The 21,981-nt window shown below is 45.8% G+C and overlaps 1 protein-coding gene across 5 annotated transcripts in view; it reads left to right on the top strand.

Moving 5' to 3' along the window:
* Positions 1–21,388, top strand: part of CHST3 (carbohydrate sulfotransferase 3) — a 58,329-nt gene extending 36,941 nt beyond the window's left edge. For 3 of the 5 annotated variants that reach the window (XM_075934947.1, XM_075934948.1, XM_006121499.3), the window contains 2 exons: positions 13,557–13,849; positions 15,217–18,754. In XM_075934947.1, the coding sequence (XP_075791062.1) occupies positions 13,713–13,849; positions 15,217–16,459 (1,380 nt within the window). In that variant the 5' untranslated portion in view covers positions 13,557–13,712 and the 3' untranslated portion in view covers positions 16,460–18,754. Of the gene's footprint in view, positions 1–12,051; positions 12,136–13,556; positions 13,850–15,216; positions 18,755–19,076 lie in introns of those variants that run through there. The other 2 variants (XR_012905598.1, XM_075934949.1) reach the window with 2 other exon arrangements.
* The last annotated feature ends 593 nt before the right edge of the window (positions 21,389–21,981 follow it).

The following is a 21,981-nucleotide window of genomic DNA, read 5'->3' as shown; positions in this document are numbered from 1 at the left end:
TTTCAGGCTTCTCTTTTCTAAACTAAACAATCCCAATTCTTTCAGTTGAGAAAACATGACCTATGAGGAAAGACTTGTAATCATTTTTGTTGCTCTTCTCTGAACAATTTCTCCACATCTTTCTTAAAATTTGGTGTCCTTAACTGGACAATGCTCCATATGAGGCCTAATCAGTGCAGAGTAGAGTTGGAGAATGTCTTCTCATGTCTTGCTAACAACACTGTTAATGCATCCCAGAATCATGTTGGCTTTTTTTGCAAGTGTCACACTGTTGACTCATATTTAGCTTGTGGTCCACTATGACCCCTAAATCCCTTTCAGCAATACTCGTTTCTAGACAATCACTTCCCATACTGTATGTGTGAAACTGATTGTTCCCTCCTAAATGAAGTACTTTCCATTTGTCCTTATTACATTTCATCCTATTTACCTCAGACCATTTCTCCAGTTTGTCCAGATCATTTTGAATTTTGACCTTTGTCAGCCGACGGTCAGGGCAGTGAGTCCCTTATGACCGGCTGAAGTTCTTTTAAATTGTGCTTGGTTCTGTTACAGCAACTGAAGGAGTCAGGTTAAAGCTTAAACAGTTACTATTTTATTGTTACAGGGTAAACTTAGCTGTTAAATGCTACTACTGTGTTACAGATAACACAGACACTACAAAGGACAGGACAGAAATTACACTAATAAGTCACTTACAGGTACCATGAAACCCTTTGGTTCTCTGAGCTCTTATTAAATGCATGCAAAATAGACACATAGCAGGTATATATTCTCACCCCTGCGTTCCAGACTTGGCGTGGCCAGCGTCTTTCTCTCAATCCCTCGGGAAGAAGTAGGGCGAGGTTGGGCGTCCCACAGACCTCGGGAGACAATCAATACCTGCCAGCAGGTATAGATGATTGGAGCTCAAATGGGGTGGGCTGCTGAACCTCTTTTATACCCCTTGGGTCATGAAGGCTTCTTCCTAGGCTCAAGTGGCCAATTAGGAAAAATGGCTTTGAATGCCAAGTTTCCCACGAAGGGTGCAAAGCATAATTTACACCTGGGAAAATGCAGACAATGGGCACCTCTGGTATGTGATGGGCGAAGATTCCTCTCTGGGACAGTGCAGGCGTGTCAATTACTGGTACTAGCCATCAGGGCGACGGGAGGCCCCGGGTCGTCAGCTAGCCCATTTACTGTCTGGTTTCTGTTTATGGTAGAGTCAGGGACAGGCAGCAAACCTGTGTTCCCAGGGCATCAAAGGCTGACTGCCTTTCTCTTGCTCTCTGGGGGGGGGGGGAAACAAGATGGGGCTCGTGGAAAAACAAGATGGGGTTTTGTGTCTGGCTACAACCTTATCCTCCAAAGCACTTGCAACTCCTCCTAGCTTGGTATCATCTGCAAACTTAATAAGCGTACTCTCTATGCTATCATCTAAATCATTGATGAAGATATTGAACAGAACTGGTCCCGAACAGATCTATGCGGAACCCCACCTGTTATGCCCTTCCAGCATGATTGTGAACCATTAATGACTACTCTCTGAGAATGGCTATCCTGCCAGTTATGCACCCACCTTACAGTCACCCCATCCAGGTTGTTTTTCCCTAGTTTATTGATAAGAACTTCATGTGAGATCATGTCAAATGCCTTGCTAAAGTCTAGGTATACCATGTCAACCACTTCTCCCTTATCCACAAGGCTTGATATCCTATCAAAGAAAGCTATCAGATTGATTTGACATTATTTATTCTTTACAAATCCATCCTGGCTGTTTCCCATCATCTTATTATCTTCCAGATGCTTGCAGATTAATTCCTTAATTACTTGCTCCATTATGTTCCCTGGCACAGAAGTTAAGCTGACTGGTCTGTAGTTTCCTGGGTTGTTCTTATTTCCCTTTTTATAGATGGGCATTATATTTGTCCTTTTCCCTTCTTCTGGAATCTCTCCTGACTTCTGTGATTTTTCAAAGATGATAGCTAAAGGCTCGGATACCTCCTCTATCAGGGTATGTCTATACTACCACCCTAGTTCGAACTAGGGTGGTTAATGTAGGCAACCGAAGTTGCAAATAAAGCCCGGGATTTGAATTTCCCGGGCTTCATTTGCATCTTGCCGGGCGCCGCCATTTTTAAAGCCCCGCTAGTTCGGACTCCGTGCCCGCGGCTACATGCGGCACGGAGTAGGTAGTTCGGATTAGGCTTCCTATTCTGAACTACCGGTACACCTCGTCCGAACTACCTACTCCATGCCACGTGTAGCCGCGGGCACGGAATCCGAACTAGCGGGGCTTTAAAAATGGCGGCGCCCGGCAAGATGCAAATGAAGCCCGGGAAATTCAAATCCCGGGCTTCATTTGCAACTTCGGTTGCCTACATTAACCACCTAGTTTGAACTAGGATGGTAGTGTAGACATACCCTCTGCTCCTTGAGTATTCTAGAACACATTTCATCAGGCCCTGGTGACTTGAAGACATCTAACTTTTCTAAGTAATTTTTAACTTGTTCTTTTTTATTTTAACTTCTAAACCTACCCCCTTCCCACTAGCATCTCAGAGAATGGATCCTGGATGTAGTGTAGAGGTAGCCTGAGACAGAGGACAGTGCAAAGCTAAACAAGTCTCTAAAAGAGGCTGATGAATTTGATGCCTGTGCTACTTATCCAGGGGTTATTTCAAAATAACTGCCCTAGTGTCTACACAAGCCAACTGCTATTTCAAAATTATATCGAAATAGTGGAGGGTTTATTTCAAAATTGGTAAGCCTCATTCCACGAGGAATAACTCCAATTTTGAAATTGCTATTTCAAAATAAGCGCTGTGTAGACACTTATTTCGAAATAGAGGGCCTCCAGCCCTTCTAGGGTGCCCTGCTGGCCGCCCTGGCCACAAGGTAACTTCTGACGTGATGCCCTGCCGGAACCTGTTGAACCTTAAATGTGATTCAGCATCCAATCAGTGTGGACGTGCTAATGCATTTTGTGTCTAGACGCGTTATTTCAAAATAAGATATTTTGAAATAATGCTGTAGTGTAGACATACCCTAAGGCTGTGTCTAGACTGGCAAGTTTTTGCGGAAAAACTTCCCAGTTGTCTACACTGGCCGCTTGAATTTCCGCAAGAACACTGACGATCTCATGTAAGAAATCAGTGCTTCTTGTGGAAATATTATGCTGCTCCCATTCGGGCAAAAGTCCTTTTGCGCAAAAGGGCCAATGTAGACAGCTCAGATTTGTTTTGTGCAAAAAAGCCCCGATGGCGAAAATGGCGGTCGGGGCTTTTTTGTGCAAAAGCACGTCTAGATTGGCACGGATGCTTTTCCGCAAAAAGTGCTTTTGCGGAAAAGCATCCATGCCAATCTAGACGCTCTTTTCCGCAAATGCTTTTAACGGAAAACTTTTCCGTTAAAAGCATTTGCGGAAAATCATGCCAGTCTAGACGTAGCCTAGTTGTTTGTTCTAGAAGTAGGCTGTATCATTTAATCAAAAGCAAAAGTTCATCCTGCAAGAGGAAGTATGAGCACAATGTAAAGGAAGTGATGTTTGAGCATAATTAGCAAAGAGGGGCTACATATATTATATGGGTGATGATTGCATGTAAGATATTCACTGTCAGTGTGAAAATGGTAATGAGAGCATTGATTCTGGAGAAGGGGTTAAAAAGACAAAGATCTCTTTATAAACAACAGTTCAGGATGTTTGACAGAGTTTTATGCTCTTCTGCCAAATTCCCTGTTTAGAGATGAAATTAGACTCATTATACTTCTAATTCCAAACAGTGGATTGGGTTTGATTCTAGTGTGGATTTCACCTGGATTTGTTTTGCCTTTTCCTCAGGCTATCTGGAACACTTGGAATTCATTCAAAGTGCATGCACAAAACTATTACTGCAACATTAAGGTGGAGACCTTAGTAGCACAATAGCCAAAGTAGTCAGAGCCGTGGGTTTTGCAGCACTGGAACTCTACATCCTTTCGTATGTTCTGTACAACAGTCTCTTTGACCACTGGAGTGGGATACGTCATCAGTCAGAATAATATGAAGCAGCCTCTAGGCTAACACTTCATTTTAAATAAGTACCTTAATTTTGGATTGAAAATGAATTCACCATCCCCATCTCTGCTTGATGGTTGAGGCAGAGACTGGAATAATGCAGTCCTAGTGTTCTCCCCAGTTCACATTAGCAGCATCCAGCCCTGATAGCAATCAGTGTCCAACATGGGAAGAGGCAGACAAGGTTGCTTTAATCAGTAGCAATTTCAGCTCAAAGAGGAGTTTGAGAAAGTTGAAGGTGACTGGAAAGATGGGATGTAGAAGGGACATGCCATTGCACTCAACTATAGCACAGCTCTTGAGATGCTGTAATAGCAAGCATAACCTTCATTTACTAGTTGTAGTAGCAATAACTAGGCATTAGAAATCTGGTACATTACTCCAGAATCTCACATGGGTAGCCATGTTAGTCTGTAACAGGAACAACTTAAATAGTTTAATAGCACTATAAAGACTAACAAAACATGTAGATGTTATCATGAGTTTTCGTGGGCACAGACCACTTTTGCAGATGATGCGAAAGTTGGAAGTCCAGAACCAAGAATCTATTAAACTATTTGTTGTTTAAGTTTTTCCAGAATCTCAGTCATTTATAAACAGACCCTTCAGCTTTTAAGTATACCAAACTTGGCCCTCTCTCAGCCCAAGTTCAGCCCTTACTGAAAAGGGCTATAGAATGTAATAGGAATAAAATCAATAATGCAGTATAGACTTTGATAGAGAACAATATCCTTTCCATGGGTTTTAAAACTATCTTTTATAATTTTATATCAGGGATGTAAATCTCTGTTAGATTCCATCCGATTATTCCCAAACCTACAGAAAGTTTCTCTCTCTATTAAATTCCAGAAGAGTTTTACCAAAGACAGTTTGCAGCAATTTACAGAATCCAGATTGACTGAAAAAGGTATTCATTAGAAAGCAGGTGCTACAGTTATATCGCTGCCTTGTCCTTTTCATATGTGTTCATTTTTTAAAATTGTATCCTTTGGTATATATGGTTGTGACTATTTTCTTCCACTATTTGATCTGAGGAAGTGGGTCTGGCCCACGAAAGCTCATCATCTAATAAACCATCTTGTTAGTCTTTAAAGTGCTACATAGTCCTGTTTTTTGTTCCTAATTAATGTATATCTTGTTTGCACAAAAATCATAGTTGAAATAGTTAAAGGAATTATTTTTATTATCCACTGCAGCCTTCCCCCGCATCTTCAGCAGCATGGGGCCTGGGTCCCTTGCAGGTTTAAACAAGTGTAAAAGGTTGAGTCTCTAACCACTTGTAATTGTTAAACCATGATTTGAGGATGTCAGTAAATCATGCAGTGATTAAGAGTACAGGAGTGGGAGAGGGTGTGTGGCCTGCAGTGTGTAGAAGGTCAGACTCTAGATGATCATGATGATCCCTTCTGATCTTAAAGCCAGTGTCTGTCTCTAACAAATGCATCTATCTTATTTAAAGATGGCTAGTGATTGACTCTTAGTCAAACTGTTCCACTCTGTCCCTTTGTCCCTGACACACCGACTCCTTTTCTATTAGTTTTAAACATGGAGGGTGTGATTTTCAGTTGCCCTGTGCAAGCATTTACACCAGTGCAAACATGGGTGCAAAATACAACTATATCCACTTTTCACTCACATTGTACCATTGTGAATGACTACACAAGATGCAATAGAGAATCAGGCCTTTAAAAAATGGAATCCAAGTGAAATTTGCCCCAGTACATACAGTGGGGCAAGTGTTTTTTCTATATACTATCAATAATTATTTTCTTAGTTGTTTGTGAAGTAGAAAAGGGGAATAAACAAACTATGTGAAAAACAGTACCAAATAAAATGTGTTGAGCTATTTTGAATCTTCCTGTACCCCTCCTCCACCACAAACAAAGCTGCTGCAGAAAACTAAATATCTTTGCTCTTAGATACTACTCAGAGAGAAACGTTTCCTGTGACTTAAGTTTCTCATCATAGTCACATGATCTGAGAAACTGATTAATCCATAGCACTGTGGGGGCTGTGCTCTAACTAGTGAGGATTGAAAGAGTGTTGCTTGCTGTCAAGTTTGTACTGGGGAAGAGACACCCATCTGTAAAATAATGAAATCAAGTTATTTCAAAGTCCAACTGCAAATAAAAGTCTTTGTGAGACCAATTGCAAGAAGCTCCCTGTTCTGTGCAGTTGAGAAGTAGGGAAGAGCAGAGACTCTACAGAGTGAGTGATATTCCTAGGTATCTGTTTCATAATCTCCTCTAGGCCAGTGACACAAATGCACATTTCTGGGCTCTGCTCTTCACTAGTCTCTCCCTCTCTCACCTAATGGAGAGCGATTGACTGTACACAACAAATCAGAAACCCCCTGTTGAGGGGTGACAAGCCCTTGGAGGCCCCTCAGCTGTAATCTCTTGGTTGAGTAAACTCACAACCTCTGAGTCTATTATGGCATGGCTCAACGATCTCAGTCGCTATAATTTCCCCTTTACTCAGGGTGTCATGGCCCCAATGGCCTCAATCAAATAGTCACCCCTCTGTACTCAGGTTATTACAGCCTAGTGGCCACATTCAATATACATGCCCCTGTGTGCAGGGTCATACTGCCCAGCAGCCACAATTAATATACATATCCCTGTATGCAAGGTAATATGGCCCAGAGGCCTCAGTCCATATATACTAATCCCCTCTCTTCCAGGTAATATGGCCCAGTGGCCTAAGTCCATGTATAAGCCCCTTTAGTCAGGATATTACGGCCCTGCGGCTCTAGTCCACACCACAGTCCCTCTAATCAAGGTGTTATGGCCCTGCAGCCTTAGTCAATACATCCTTGGTAAAACTCCTTCCCCTTCCCCCGAGCTGGGGATACGTATGGAGGAGGTAGGGGGACCAGGGCCCTATTGGCAGAAGCACAGTCCACTGCTTGCTCTGTGGGGAATCCTGCCACTACACGCTGAGCTCTCAGGGAGCAATTCCCTGCCCTGGGCTAGTTCCTACCACTTCCTGGTAGACGTCTTCTCCGTATGCTTGCTCTCATTCTGCAGCTTTTCTGGTTGTCGTGCAGAGCCCGGCTGCCTCTCTTTGGTCCAGCTGTGCTTCCTCCTGTGGCCCTCCCTTAGCACCTCCTTCCCCTTCAGCAGTCAGCCCTAACTGAGCTGCTCCAGAGGCTTTTATAGCCAGTCTCCAGTCGGAGCATGCCCAGCAGGGCTGTGGCGGTGGGACTCTCTGCCAACTGGCCCAGTGTAACTCCATCAGTGATACACCCCATCACCACCCCCCAACACTTTTATGCAAAAAAAAAAACCAACAAGGAGAAAATGCCCCTGACTGTTCTGCGTTGTTTTGGTGATTGGTATGCTCTTCCTAACTGGCCTCTATTTACACTGACAGGGAATCTCAGTACTCCAGGTGTCCCTATTGCGGGAATACCCATGGTACGGATACGGAGGAGAAGGCATAGAGTGATAATATGACTTGGCCAGGTCACATAGGAAGTCTGTGGGAAAACAAGAAATTCATTTTAATCTTCTGGGTTCCAGTCCTGGGCCTTAATCACAAGAATCTCTTTACTCCTCTTCCCTTGCGTTCTTGTAATAAGGACATTTTGCACCTGCATCATGTAGTGTCCTTCATCTGTAATTTACAAATATAATGTAATCTAAACTCTCCATTGTGGGATCTAAGAATTAGTATCTCCATTTTACAGCTGAGATAACAGAGGCAGCATGGTTAGGTCACTTTCTCCTGGCAACAAATGAAATCATTGTTAGAACCATGCCTGATATGCAGAAGTTTCTAGTTCCCTGTCCGGTAGTCAGGCTACTAGACGACATGCACTGCACAGCCCAGATTTAACTCAATGTGCAGCAGCAGTCAAAAAAACGGAATGTTGGGAATCATTAACAAAGGGATAGAGTAGAGCTACTCAACTTTGGAAGCTCCGGGGGCCACAATGATACTCACAGCACATGCCGAGAGCCACAACTTAAGTGTGGTTGCATGTACATGCACATATATATGCAAATAGCTTCTTTCACACAATGCCCCAGCGCTCCCGGTATCTCCTCCCTGGGGGCTAGAAATGCCGACACTCTATACCAGTCTGTTCCAGCCAGCCCAGCCCGTCTGCTTGCATTTTTCAGTGCTCACCCAGCCTGGGAGATGCCTCACCATTGTGGAGCATATTCCCAGTGGAGACCATGTTCAAAGGATCCCACCTGCGGGCTGCATGTTGAGGTCCGCGTAAACCCAAACTGCACCGTGGGCCACAAACAAAAGGGGCTGTGGGCCACGTGCAGCCCGGTATTGAGTAGCTCTGGGATACAGAATAATACAGAAAATATCTTATTGCCTCAATATAAATCCATGGTTTGTTCACATCTTGAATACTGCATGTAGATGTGGTCGTCCCATTTCAAGAAAAGATATGTTGGAAAAGATCTGGGAAAAGCCAACAAAAATTATTAGGGATATGGAATGGTTTCCATATGAAAAGAGATGAAAAGCACTAGGACTTCTCAGCTTGGAAAAGAAACAATTAAGGAGGGTTATGATTGAAGTCTATAAAATCATGACTGTTGTGGAGATAGTAAATAAGGAACTGCTATTAACTTCTCATAACACAAGAAGGAGGGGGCACCAAGTGAAAATTAAGAGGCAGCAGGTGTAAAACAAATAAAAGGAAGTACTTCTTCACACAAAGAGTAGTCAGCCTGTGGAACTCTTCACCAGAGGATGTTGTGAAGTCCAGGATTACAACAGGGTTCAAAAAAGAATTACCGTATATACTCGAGTATAAGCCGAGTTTTTCAGCACATTTTTTGTGCTGAAAAATGCCCCCCTCGGCTTATACTCGAGTCAGCGTCTCGAGAACTGAGGAAAGTGAGTACGCTGGTCAGGTTCTAAGGCATCCAGGTTGTCGTATCTGTCAGGAGGTGTTATTGTTATGGACTGCACTGTAAATTCATCATCAAAGTATCTCGTGTCAATTTCTGAGGTCTGAAAGCTCTATGTATGTGCGATGAACAGCGCACATACATAGGCTTGTTGGCTGCACAATGACTGCCAGTGATTGGCTTGTCACTGTGCTGTGGGCAGGGGGCGGGTCCGGAGGCAGAAGCGCGGCTCGGCGCAGGCTGAAGAGAAGAGATAAGGTAAGGGGCCTGAATGGAAAGGATAAAATCCTTATGGAAAGCAGGATCTGCCCAGGAATTGTGGAAATATTTTATCCTCTGTGTCGGGGGAATGGTATATGTGGAGAGGGAGTTGCCATCTGCAAGTTTCCCTCAGCTAAAAACACGAAAACAGCTAGGAAGCCGGGACACCTGAGGAAAAGAGCTATGGGGAGCTGATTGAGCTTGGTTGCTGATTGAGCTAAGGTTGTTGTACTTTTAAAGTTACGGTATTTTTGATACCATATTGTTTTTGTTGACCCCCTTTTCCACTTACAGAGCTAGGTTATTGTTTTTCTTTGAAATAAATATTCATGTAATTTTATTGGTATCTATCTTCATTTTTTACATTTACCAGTAGCTGCCTCATTTCCTACCCTAGGCTTATACTCGAGTCAATATTTTTTCCCAGTTCTTTGTGGTAAAATTAGGTGCCTCGGCTTATATTCGGGTCGGCTTATACTCGAGTATATACGGTAGGTAAATTATGAAAGATAGGTCCATCAGTGGCTATTAGCCAGGATGGGCAGGGATAATATCCGTAGTCTCTGCCAGAAGCTGGGAATGAGTGACAGGGAATGGTTCAGTTGATGATTGCCTGGTCTTTTCATTCCCTCTGGGGCTCCTGACATTGGCCACTGACAAAAGACAGAATACTAGGCTAGATGGACCTTTGGTTTGACCTAGAATGGCTGTTCCTATGTTAACTGCTATTCATGTGAATGTAAAGACTCCTATCAACTTAAATGGAGTTTGGACTAAGCCAGGCATGTCCAAAGTCCGGCCCGCGGGCCAATTGCGGCCCGTGTTCCGATTTAATACGGCCCCCGCTTCCTCCCCCTCTCCTGGCTCCCCGGCGCTCTTCTGAACTGGCGCGCCCAGCGCGCCGCTTCCGGCCGCGCCGCTGCCGCCCATGGCCTCCGCGGTCCTAGAGCCTGCCCTGTAGGGCACGTCCGCAGCCCCGCTCCCCCGCTCGGCTGCGGGTTCGCCCTGCCCCCGGGCCGCCGTGAGGCCGGCGTGCCCTGCGCTCTCTGCCCGCCTCCGACCCTGCGGGCCCTCCGCCTTGGGGCTGAGAGTGCGGGGACAGCCCTCACGCATGTCCACTTCTTCAAATCTGGCCCTCTTTGAAAAAAGTTTGGACACCCCTGGACTAAGCCAAATGAGAAACTGGATATTTGCCTTTTGTAAAGGTGACATTACCATTGGGAACATCTGGGGAATCAGCATAACCTCTGGGCATAAGAAAATACTCAACTGAGATTTTCACCATAATTATGGAAAACACTATGTAACGATTGTTATATTAATATCTACAAAACAGGAAGCTGCCATTAGTTAAGAAACAGTCTGTAAATCTGCTAAGCACATGGCTCTGACTTGCAAGACAAACATGTGTTGTGCCTAACCAACAATATGCCTCATCCCCAGGGGATGAATGTGCTGCATACATAGCGTTTGTATGTAACGTCTTAAGATATACTATTAATCCAAAGTAGGAGCCATGTACTGTGCAACCTCATATTTGTGATCATATGGGACTGTGGCTTGGAGTCACTATTGGAGCTGCACACGTATTTGTATTGAAAACCCAAACTAAAGCCAAGTCTGCAAATTTGGGGGTTTCATTACTAAACCAGTACTTGGGCCAATGTTGACTACAAAGTTTTCTGAGTCTCACAAACCTCTTGGTGGACCTAGGCAGAGTTCTGTTGAACTGAAGCCGTAGGAAAGATCTCTGTGAAGCCTTAGACAGGAAAGTCACACACAGCTCCAGTCACAACAGTATAAATTTGGACATGTGTATGAATTTCATCCCTTGCAAGGGCAGAGTTTCGTGCGGGAGGGGGGAGGAGAAGCTGCAGCCACTTGTACCAGGACACAACTTGCTTTTCATCCCGTTCCCCTGATGATCAGGGACCAAGAGCAAAGTGGATTCTGTGGCTTTCTCCCTTCACCAGCCAGGAGTGAGAGGTATACAGGGAATCCAAGTACTTTCCCCTCGCTCCCTTGTCATCTGAAGAATGGGAAGAAAAGCTGCATCCCAGCACACACAGCTGCTCCCCGCTCCTCCCACCCTGCTCTCCCGAAATGCCACCCTTGGTCTCTTGTACAGGTACGAAATTCTAAATTAGCAAAAAAGCAGTTTTCAATGATCACTTAGGCTAAGTCTACGCTGCCACTTTACTGCACTGTAATTTTCTGGCTCGGGGTGTGAAAAAACGCCTCCCCCTGAATGCAGCAAATGACAGCGCTGAAAAGTGCCAGTGTGAAGGGCACTGTGTTTGCTATGCCCCTCGCCGAGGTGGTTTTCATAGAGTGCTGGGCAGGCTCTCTCCCAGCACTGGCGTCATGACCACACTTTCTCTTCTCTGGCAGTGCTTTAATTTTAGAAGTGTAGATGAAGTCTTAAAAAAAAAAAAAAAAACCCCAAAAGGACATTGTCCGTACAACAAAGAGCTGGTGACTTCTGGAAAATGAGAATGCTGTGTGGTGCTCTAGGAAATCAAGCAAGAAGGATATGAGCACGGAAGTCTTTGATTCCCTACACCGTTTCCTCTTAATGGCTGAAAAACTATAAAGCTCCCTTCCAAAAATACATTGCCTTCAGGCTGGGGCCTGAGTATAAACTAACAGCATCAGGCTGGAATGGTGACTAATGAAGCAGGAATTCCATTTGCAACAAGCCTGTGTGTCAAGGCACTTTCAGGTGCTCTCTCTTTGCCCTGGCTAGTCCTGACAGGCGAGTGGAAAGGAAACAGCAGGGCCCTTACTTCCACGCAGGATTTGTTGGTTCTGGTGCTGTTTCAACAAATCCGAGTGAGGAAAATATTCCCTGCCTTCTGTTTTCTTCCACAGAGGCCCTGTTTGTTGTCCACTGGCAGGGTGATGGAGAACAAGGCTGCCTTCCTCATCCCCTCCCCCTTCTCGTGCCCCTCATTGGTGATTCACAAGGAGGGCCTGTAGGGCACAGCAGCTGAAGAACTGGTGGGGTGGAAAAAAATGTAGATAGTTGTATCAGATCTGAGAACTGAGACTCTGATAGGTGCGGGGGAGGGAGGCTGCTGGAGGGGAAGTGCAGCAAGGGGGCTCTTTCACAAGATTTAGTTTTGGAACAGGGTGATAATAAGAGGCAGAGGCTGGCGGATGCTCTTGATAGCTGTTCCTACAGAGCAGGATGGAGGTTCTAAAGAGGAGGAGGCCCCTTGCATGTTTATTGCTGTCATTGTTAGGGGAAATTTGGTTGAATTCAGCACAAAGGAATTGTCTACAGACCTCTGACACCACCCGCTCTCCAGATGTTGAGAGCAGCAGATATTTTCCTAACTGGTTGTTAGAGCAGTTCTCTTCGGAGGCTGAGCAGAGAGCTATATGTTTCCAAAGCATCAAGTCCTGACATTTTTGATTCACTTATAAGTAAGGAATCCACCTCTCCACATACCTTCCTACCTTCCTCTCTTACTGCACTTTGACCGTCATCCTCAGGTGACAGTGTAGTAAAATATAGTAAAAACTATGTGTGCTTCTTCCCCTTTCCATTACTTAAGCTTGAAACAGCACGTATCATTTAGCTGATTGCGTATGTTTTAGAAGCTGTAGAGGAACTAGCTGTTTAGACCCATTTCTCAAGGACTAGATTGCATGTATTACTTGAGTTAGGGAAATTTGCTAATTGCTATTGCTTAAGTAAGCTATACTGGTGGTTGTTACTGAGTGGAATAGAGTTGAAATATGCTAACCGATAACGCTGCAACACGAAGCTAAGGTAACAAATCAAGACATGCCAAGTTAGATAAGAAAGTTAAAGTATAAAAAAGGATGCTTAGCCAACTCCTCGTGGAATGAGGTGTAACAGTTAATCCGAACTAAGTCCTTAGTTCGGATTAACTTTAAACTGCCGCGTGTAGCCGTGGGCAGTTCGTTCGAACTAACGGGGATTTAAAAATGTCGGCCGGATAGGAACATGCAAATAAAGCCGGGATATTTAAATCCTGGGCTTCATTTGCAACTCCGGTTGCCTGATTTGCCTACCTAGCTCGAATTAACAAACTAGTGTAGATATACCCTTATTGACTGTCTGAGGCAGCAGTGGGCCAGGGGGAGAAAAAGTTCTTTGTGCGGGGCAGTCTGTTGAAGCCTCTGAGCAGATACTAGAGGAAATATCACAGTAATTGGGCAGGGGTAAATCACAGTGGACATTTCCCTGCATCAGCATATTGTATAACTCTTGGAATCTAACTAGAGCATCCACCATATAAAAGATGCTGTCCCTGTAAAGGTTAAAAAGCTTCAATTGGTATATTCCAGGCAACCCATCTTTTCATTCCCCATGCTAACATTTCCCCTTTTCTCTCTCTGTGCAGGGCAAGGGCGTCACCAGCCTGATCAGGAAGTATTAAAACTGGACGATGCCGTCTAGATAGCTGCAAAGCAGTAGGAGCCAGGGAGGTGCTCCTTTATTCTCCTTGGAGGGGGAGGGACTTTCCGAGGCAAAACCTTGGACACCCCAGTCTCTCCCCATGGATAAAGGACACACTTTACCCCAGGATATCCGGGACCTGCGGCACTGCCTGAGAATGAAGAGCAAATATGCCATTCTCCTGGTGTTTGTTGTAGCTCTTGTCATTATCGAGAAGGAAAACAATATCATTTCAAGGTAGGAAAAAAGAGGGAGCAAACTCTTGTTATATTGGGAGGGGATTTCTCTTCATCCTCAATGTAGCCTTCACCCCAGCTATCTGCAGTGAGCCTTCCAGCCCCTCAGAACTGGATACATTTCTCCCCCCTGGAATGTGAAGGCCATTAATTCTGTTTCTGAATTCCGGGGTTTAGCCTGAAGGAGTTTCTCATTCACATACCTAGATATCCCAGCAACGAGCATGTTAGCGTTGGAGTGACACCACACATTTCATTAAAATCTCTTCCAGTCGTTTCCTTAGTAAGGTTTTCCATTTCTTTATCTCTTCTCTTTTCCCATTATTACTTTCTTTTTTCTGCTTTGTTTCCCTTCTCTTCCTGTCACCCTGTCACCTTTCCATTACAATCTCAGTCTGTCACTACAGCTGTCTACAGAGAAAGGTCTTCTTGCAGCAGTGCTTAGTCTTGGTTTTTCAAGTTCTTCCCTCTTTCAGTTAACAGCCTGCTCCATCAACCCAAACATTTTTATAGTGACTCCTAGATCATCGGATTACTTTGTAAGTCTCGCACTTTGAGAATGTGCCTGCCAATCACACTGGTGATGGGCATCATAGACGATTGTAGCAAGATAGACTATAACAAGTAAGGAGATACCAAAGTGTCTAGCTGAAACTGCCAACTTGCCTGTACTGAGGGAATTAAAAGGGTTTTTATTTAAGCCTATGTCTGCACTTACACTACCATGACATACCTGCAGTGGTGCAGGTGCAGCAGCATTTCAGTGCAGCTGTTGTAGTGACAGGAGAGTTTCTCCCTTCACTCTAGTTAATCCACTTCTGCGAGAGGGGGTAGTGAATCAATGGAAGACTTTGTCTGTCTATACGGGGTTAGGTCAGCTGAACGACGTCTTTCAGAGGCATGAAGAGATGTAGCGATGCCAGTTTCCAGTGTAGACATGCTGTTGGGCTTTTGTTTTAAAACCTGATAAATGTTAATGATTGAGAAAATGAAGGGTGACTAGAGTGGACACGGGTGGCGCAAGCTGTTCTACCGGAGTCCCACAGTCCTGACCTGCAGCAAGCCCTGCGGCTCTACTTCTGGGTCCCCTGATAGCTCCACCAATGCCCATTAATCCCGACGTACAGCTCTGACTTGCTGCTCCCAAACCAGACCTCTCCTGAAGAAGCTGCCAGTTGTGCCAGTCTGTGTGGGCTTTGCGACACAGGCAGCGGGGCACAAGGGAGTAAGCTGAAATCACTGACTTCTTTAGGCCTCAGGTGAAATAAGCCTTGCCCTCAAATGCTCAGAGGTGAAAAATCTAAATGTGCCCCTTTTTAACCCCAGCCTCATGGTTTTTCTTTGTGGTTTTGTTCTCTTTGTTTGCAGGGTATCAGACAAGCTGAAACAAACCCCACAATCTCTGATGGAGGCCAACAGCACAGACCCTGGCCTAGTGCTGTCAGAAAATGGGTCCCTCTTGTCCCTCAGTGAGCTGGACTCTGCCTTCTTGCAGCTCAAGAGCCAGCTTCAGAATGTCACCCTGCAGCTGGGGGGGAGCAGGGAGCCTGCCATGGCACAGGAACCCCGGAGACACGTCCTCCTCATGGCCACCACCCGCACAGGTTCCTCCTTTGTGGGAGAGTTCTTCAACCAACAGGGCAACATTTTCTACCTCTTTGAGCCATTGTGGCACATCGAGAGGACGGTTTCATTTGAGCCCGGTGGCGCAAACGCGGTGGGGTCAGCCCTTGTCTACCGAGATGTGTTGAAGCAGCTGTTCCTCTGTGACCTCTACATCCTAGAGAACTTCATCACCCCGCTCCCGGAGGACCACCTGACCCCGTTCATGTTCCGGCGGGGCTCAAGCCGCTCCCTGTGCGAAGACCCTGTTTGCACCCCTTTCGTCAAGAAGGTCTTTGAGAAGTACCACTGCAAGAACCGGCGCTGCGGCCCCCTCAACGTGACCCTTGCTGCAGAGGCCTGCCTGCACAAGGATCACATGGCACTCAAGACAGTGCGAATTCGGCAGCTGGAGTTCTTACGACCCCTGGTTGAAGACCCTCGCCTAGACATGAGGATCATCCAGCTAGTGCGGGACCCCCGGGCAGTGCTGGCCTCTCGCATTGTGGCCTTCTCGGGCAAGTATGAAACGTGGAAGAAATGGGCTTCAGAAGGTGAAGCTCCCCTAAATGAGGATGAAGTGCAGAGGCTGCGGGGGAACTGCGAGAGCATCCGTCTCTCGGCTGAACTTGGCCTGAAGCAGCCAGCGTGGCTGCAGGGCCGCTACATGCTGATCCGCTATGAGGATATTGCCAGGTCACCCCTCCAAAACGCCAAGGAGATGTACAGGTTTGCTGGCATCAGCCTCACCCCGCAGGTGGAGGAATGGATCCAGAAGAACACCCAGGCGCCGCAGGACAGCAATGGCATCTACTCCACCCAGAAGAACTCCTCAGAGCAGTTCGAGAAGTGGCGCTTCAGCATCCCCTTCAAGCTGGCCCAGGTGGTGCAGAGTGTCTGCGGGCCAGCCATGAGTTTGTTTGGCTATAAACTGGCCAGCAACCCAGAGACCCTCACAAACAGATCCATCAGTTTGCTGGAGGAGAGGAGGGCCTTTTGGATCACGTAAGAGCCCTCAGAGCTGGGTTTCTATATGGAAACGTGTGATTAGACTGAGAAAAGGAAAACCTGAGCACAGGATCAGCTGGGGAAGCAGGAAAAGGGCAAGTGGAAAGGGACCGCCGCTGTCCTCTGCTCACATGGCTCACATCCTTGTTTGTAAGGCTTGTGTTTGCCCTGTGCTCCTCCTTTCTGATTCTCCAGGGGACAGCAGGGGAAATGCAGTAACATCCAGGAGCTCTGCCTTATCTAGATGGATTATAATGTGGCCACCCTTTGAAACAGAATGGAGCTCAAAATCTGGCAGTGGGGAGAAAGAAAGCAGTAAGCACTAGCTCCCATACCTCACCTCTTAACTGCTTCTCTGCACAAGCGCCACCCTTCTTTCAAAGGGCATTTCTGCACTACACACCCAAAGAGAGAATTGTATGTTTTAAAACTGTCTGTACACTTTACAGTCCCTCGTCTCGCCGAGCATGAGAAGAGGTGAAAGGAGCTAAGGGTTGCACTGATATCGTCTTGGGCAGACTTAAAGACCTCGCGTAGCTGGTTTTGGTTGGATTGACAGAACTGTCAGAAAGGGACTTGACTGGGATTTGTTGCGAAGAAACATCTTACTAAATCCCCAGCGAGGGGCGCCTGGGGGACTCCTTCCTTCCATGCTGACTGCTGCTGCCTTACGCTGACAAACACTCCCGTATAAGACACGCTGTGCGTCTCTGCAGACTTTTAAACATACCACCCGCCCATTAAACCTTGAGAGATGTGACTGAGCCCTACAAGGATGAACACACTCCCTTAGACTGTGCACTGGGAGAAGCAAAATGCCGAGGACATCGGGAAAACGTGTAGCAGAGCCAGCAAACAGCCGCACCAGGATCACGGGCCCTGGTGGAGCATTTTCCACCTCAGCTGCTGTTTGTGTCATTATCAATTGCACCAAAGCCAGCAGCTGAGAAATGGCAGGGAGACAATAAAAACACTATGAGGGAACGAGAGAGAGCGCATGCAAGTGCACAATGCTCTCCATCCCTGGGGATTCAACTTGTCTCCTTCCAAGGTGGCATCAGCTGTTTTGTCTTCCACTACCATGAGTCTGTAGGCTGGGTTGCTCAGTGATCATTTGCTGGTGTCTAGAGATCGATATTGAATGCTGTCTTGGCTGGTGGTGGCAGGGTATTTCTGTAATTGTATTTATGTTTTTTTCCTTGCTATTGTTTGTATTTCTTTGGAAGTGCTGGTTGGAGGCTGCCAGCAATTCTCTTCCCCAAGACGGAGGGAGATATTTTGTACCAATTAGCTTTTTGAAAGGAGAGGGAGAAGGGGAGAGATGGGGAGGCAGGCAAGAGGAAACTCGTCCAAAATTAGTCAATAGGAATAGTTTCTGTAACAGAAAGATGGTCTCAGATTGCAGCAGATGAATTCCTAGCCTTGTCCAATGGACAGTTAGCTTTGTTTTTTGCTTCCTGGAGTCCGAGCTCTTCCCGAGGCAACCCAGAGACTAGTCCAGAAAAGAGGTCCTTAGACTCCTCTGCAGCCCCATGATTATGCTGAGATACCCTTTGAGTCCCCTCACCCTTAAATACAGCCTCAGGGAAGAAACTTGGAACAAGGGCTGGGCTGGGAGGGATTTTTTTTAAATAATTTTTCAAGGGGCAGTATTAGGTTTCTGTTTCAAATCCCATTTAAAGGGTTACTGTCAACACAGATGTCATTTCACTAGAAATTACCTTTCCTTACTATTATCACCGATTAGTACTTTAGATTAGTCAAATGTAGAGAAATTGCAAGAGACATTTCTCTGTTTTCTTCATGCATTTACCAGCACTGTGGGCAATCAGTTTCGCCCATGTTTGGATTCACTTCCTAATTCATGCACGAGCATGAGAGAATATCAAAAAATTCTTATGCACAAGGGTGGGGGGTGAGCACAGCTGGGCAAGGGAGCAGCCCCCAGTAACTCCCATGGATCCTGAGCATGGCCTGGGAGCACTGGTAAGCTGGAACTGGACAGCAGGTAGAAAGAGTAAGCTGTTGCTGACATGGGTAATTGGCATAGTGGGGAGATGCTAATGCAGAAGGAGATCCAGACACATCTTTTTTATGGTGATTGTGCTTGAGAACTGCACACACACATGCATTTAAGTAACCTATATGACACTGGCAAGAGAAAGTGGAACACGCAAAAATAAATGCAGAATAATGGCTGAAATACATGGGCTACGTCTACACTGGCCCCTTCTTCGGAAGGGGCATGCTAATTTTGAACTTGGGAATAGGGAAATCCGCGGGGGATTTAAATATCCCCCGCGGGATTTAAATAAACATGGCTGCCACTTTTTTTCCGGCTTGGGGAAAAGCCGGAAAAAAGCGTCTAGACTGGCGCGATCCTCCGGAATAAAGCCCTTTTCCGTAGGATCTCTTATTCCTACTTAAGAGATCCTACGGAAAAGGGTTTTATTCCGGAGGATCGCGTCAGTTTAGACACTTTTTTCCAGCTTTTCCCCAAGCCGGAAAAAAAGCGGCGTCCATGTTTATTTAAATCCTGCGGGGGATATTTAAATCCCCCGCGGATTTCCCTATTCCCAAGTTCAAAATTAGCATGCCCCTTCCGAAGAAGGGGCCAGTGTAGACATAGCCACAGTGTATTTCCCCAATCTTCACTCATGTGAAAGTGTCCCTGCCCCAGGACCACGCACACAAGGGGCAGCTCCTCCTGCTTGCTCTGGAGATCAGATCTGTCCATCTCCAGTGCCCCTTCCTCTGCTCCCCGCATGCCCTGATCTCTCTCACTCTCTGTGACAGGAAATGCAGTGTTTCTGTGGCTTGGCCCTGCACTGTAATCTGCACCTTCCAGAATCTGCACCTTCCAGTATATCTCTAAACCAGCTGTCCAGTGCGCATCTCCAGTGCTCCTGTGCCACTTCCCAGGGGCTGGTTAGGGAACCCAGGCATGCCCCCTACACCGAGTTCCAGCCGAGAGACCTTGTAACAGGCAGCCACGGTCTGCGTGGTTCTACCCCTCACTGCTGTTTCTTTTGGTTTCTTCCTGTCTAACTATCTCAGGCTTCCTTTCCCCCCAGGTCCTCTGGGGTTGATCAGAACCCTGATGCTTCTTTGACCTCTTGTGTTTTCACCTTCCTTCCTCTCTGCTCCCCAGAGCAAACTCAGACAGTCTCTCTGTAGCCCCCTTCTGCAGCTAACATCCTGGCTTCATAATCCAGTCTGCTCCAGCCTAGCTGAGCCGCTTGTTCAGTTAGGCCTGGCTCTAATTGGGTCCCCAAGCCCACATGAATCTTTTCAGGGCCTGTGTGTAGTATGCACCCATCACAGTTCCCTTTTAAAAAAGCAACAATTTATGCCTCCTGCCTGGGGTTGCTAACAACAACTTACATCGTTAAAAGTGAAACTGTTTTCAAGGATATGAATTTAATTTGCCCTAGTTATGCAGTTTGGTTACTTTCAGCATTTCAGTTTGGACAATGAAAGCAAACCAGGCACTGAGAGCTGGAACAATTTGTGTTGTGGGGAAGCTGAAAACCATTGAACCAAACTAAACCCTGTATATGAGGGAAACCTCTTCAAGCCACGGGCTGCAGCCAGGGATGCCAACATGAGGAGAGTGGGAGTAAAGGGGACAGCTGCCCCGGGGGGCAAGAATTAAAAAGAGCCTGGGGTTTCGGGCTGCTACCATGGCAGCGGCAGCAGCCAGTGCCATGGGCCCTTAAATCATCTCCGGAGCCCTGCACAAATTGGTCCGGGCATCACTAAGGCTGGGTGAAGGAAGCTATCCTTCAGTACTGCCCCTTTCTGTCCAAGCCCATGCCCTTTCCAGAGACCCAGAGCTGAGCCTACACACCCTAGCCCCCACGTCCACCTTGCTCAGAGCCCAGCAAAACCTGTAGCCAGCTTTGGCTGCAGCAGCACCTCCGGCTTCAGCATCCTCCTTCGAAGCTCACTGATCCTCTGGTGCATGCAGTTGTTTTTGAGCTTTCTTTAATATTCCCATTCTGTCCTATAACTGCCACATAATGTATTCTAATTAGTTTCTCTTTCGTAGGTAGCAGATGTAGGCCTCAATTCAGGAAGGTACTTATGCTTGGCATAACTTTAAGCACACTTCACTGTTCAGTACGTGCAGCTATCTTGAAGCGAGATGCATTCCAGAGTAGTATCCTTAATGCATACTGGAGAGTTTCTTCGATTATGCCCAAAACAAAAAATGCTGCAGGTACAGCAGAAGGGTCTTGTTTGCAGTTGCTCTTTACCTAGTGTCATCATTCATCAGTGGCTGTAAAAGGTCCTCACAACAAAATGGCAATACTATACTGTTACTATTACTTTACACTATATGACTATCCAGCTGACCTAACCCAAGGCCCATTTAAGTCAGTGGAAAGACTGCCAGTGACTTTGACAGGATTGGGATTGGCATCAAGGTGCAGAATAACCAGAAATCAGATCCACACCTCACTTTGATCAAACTTATTTTGCAGCTATAGCAGGGAACCCCCAATGGAAATGGTCCTGGTGCATTCAGTAGGGGGAAAGAGTATTTACTTGAAGCTCCAACCAGCACTTTTGGTTCTGATGGAATAGGTGTTATTATTGCTATTGTTTGTTTTGTTTGTTCTTTTCTATTTTGTGCTTTTTAAAAGTTTATTTTTATTTTTTTATCTACAAGGGCTGCGGTCTGGCAGGAAAGAGGCTGCCACTTCCTGCAACATGTAGAACCGTTCAGAGAATGGAGGGTTTAATATTGTAAACTGCAAGGGGAATTTATTTATTTATTGTATGAAAAAGAGGGGAAATATTTTATTAGCAGGGAGTTTGAGCTACACCCAAAAACAAGCAGGCAAGTATCCCAAGAAATGGAAAGAAAGAGGGGAAAAAGGAACTAATTAAACCTGGAACAGTACAGTAATGATTTCAAACAAAATTCTGTTGTTTTTGAGAAGTCTCTTTTTTTGCTTAACACCCCAAAACAAACAAAAAAAAAATCACACTTCTGTCTAAAATCTGCTAATTGCTGTTGTTATAACTAACACCTACGCACTCAATAACTGAACTAGGCTGGAGAAAAATATTTTTGCATAGTCCAGTTTGCTATTCCCTGTTATTAGCAAAGTCAGGGGCCTTTATATAGCAACAGGAGACTGTAAAACATCTTTTTTTATTTTTAAGGAAATGGTAGTTGAAAAGAAATCTCAAAAATGAATGGACTCGGGTGCTCAGGCTGTTGGACAAGAAACTATTTCAGCACTTCTTTAAAATGACATCCTTTCAGGTGGCCATTGTCATAATCTGAGAGTTTGTCTATACTACAGGTTGTGCTGGTGTAATTTATGTGGTGGAAGTGTGTGAATAAGCCACTCTCTCCTCCCCCCCCCCACCTGCACATGACATAACTTACACCAATCTGAGCTCTAGCGTGGGCATCAGTGTGTCAGCATAGCTACCCTTTGTGGAGGTGGTTATCTTATGTCAACAGGAGAGCATCTTCACCCAAGGCTCTGCAGCTGCACCACTGTT

The sequence above is a fragment of the Pelodiscus sinensis genome, chromosome 8 (genome assembly GCF_049634645.1).
Source record: "Pelodiscus sinensis isolate JC-2024 chromosome 8, ASM4963464v1, whole genome shotgun sequence".
NCBI classification, from domain to species: domain Eukaryota; kingdom Metazoa; phylum Chordata; order Testudines; family Trionychidae; genus Pelodiscus; species Pelodiscus sinensis.
This window is presented reverse-complemented; position numbering and strand designations above follow the sequence as displayed.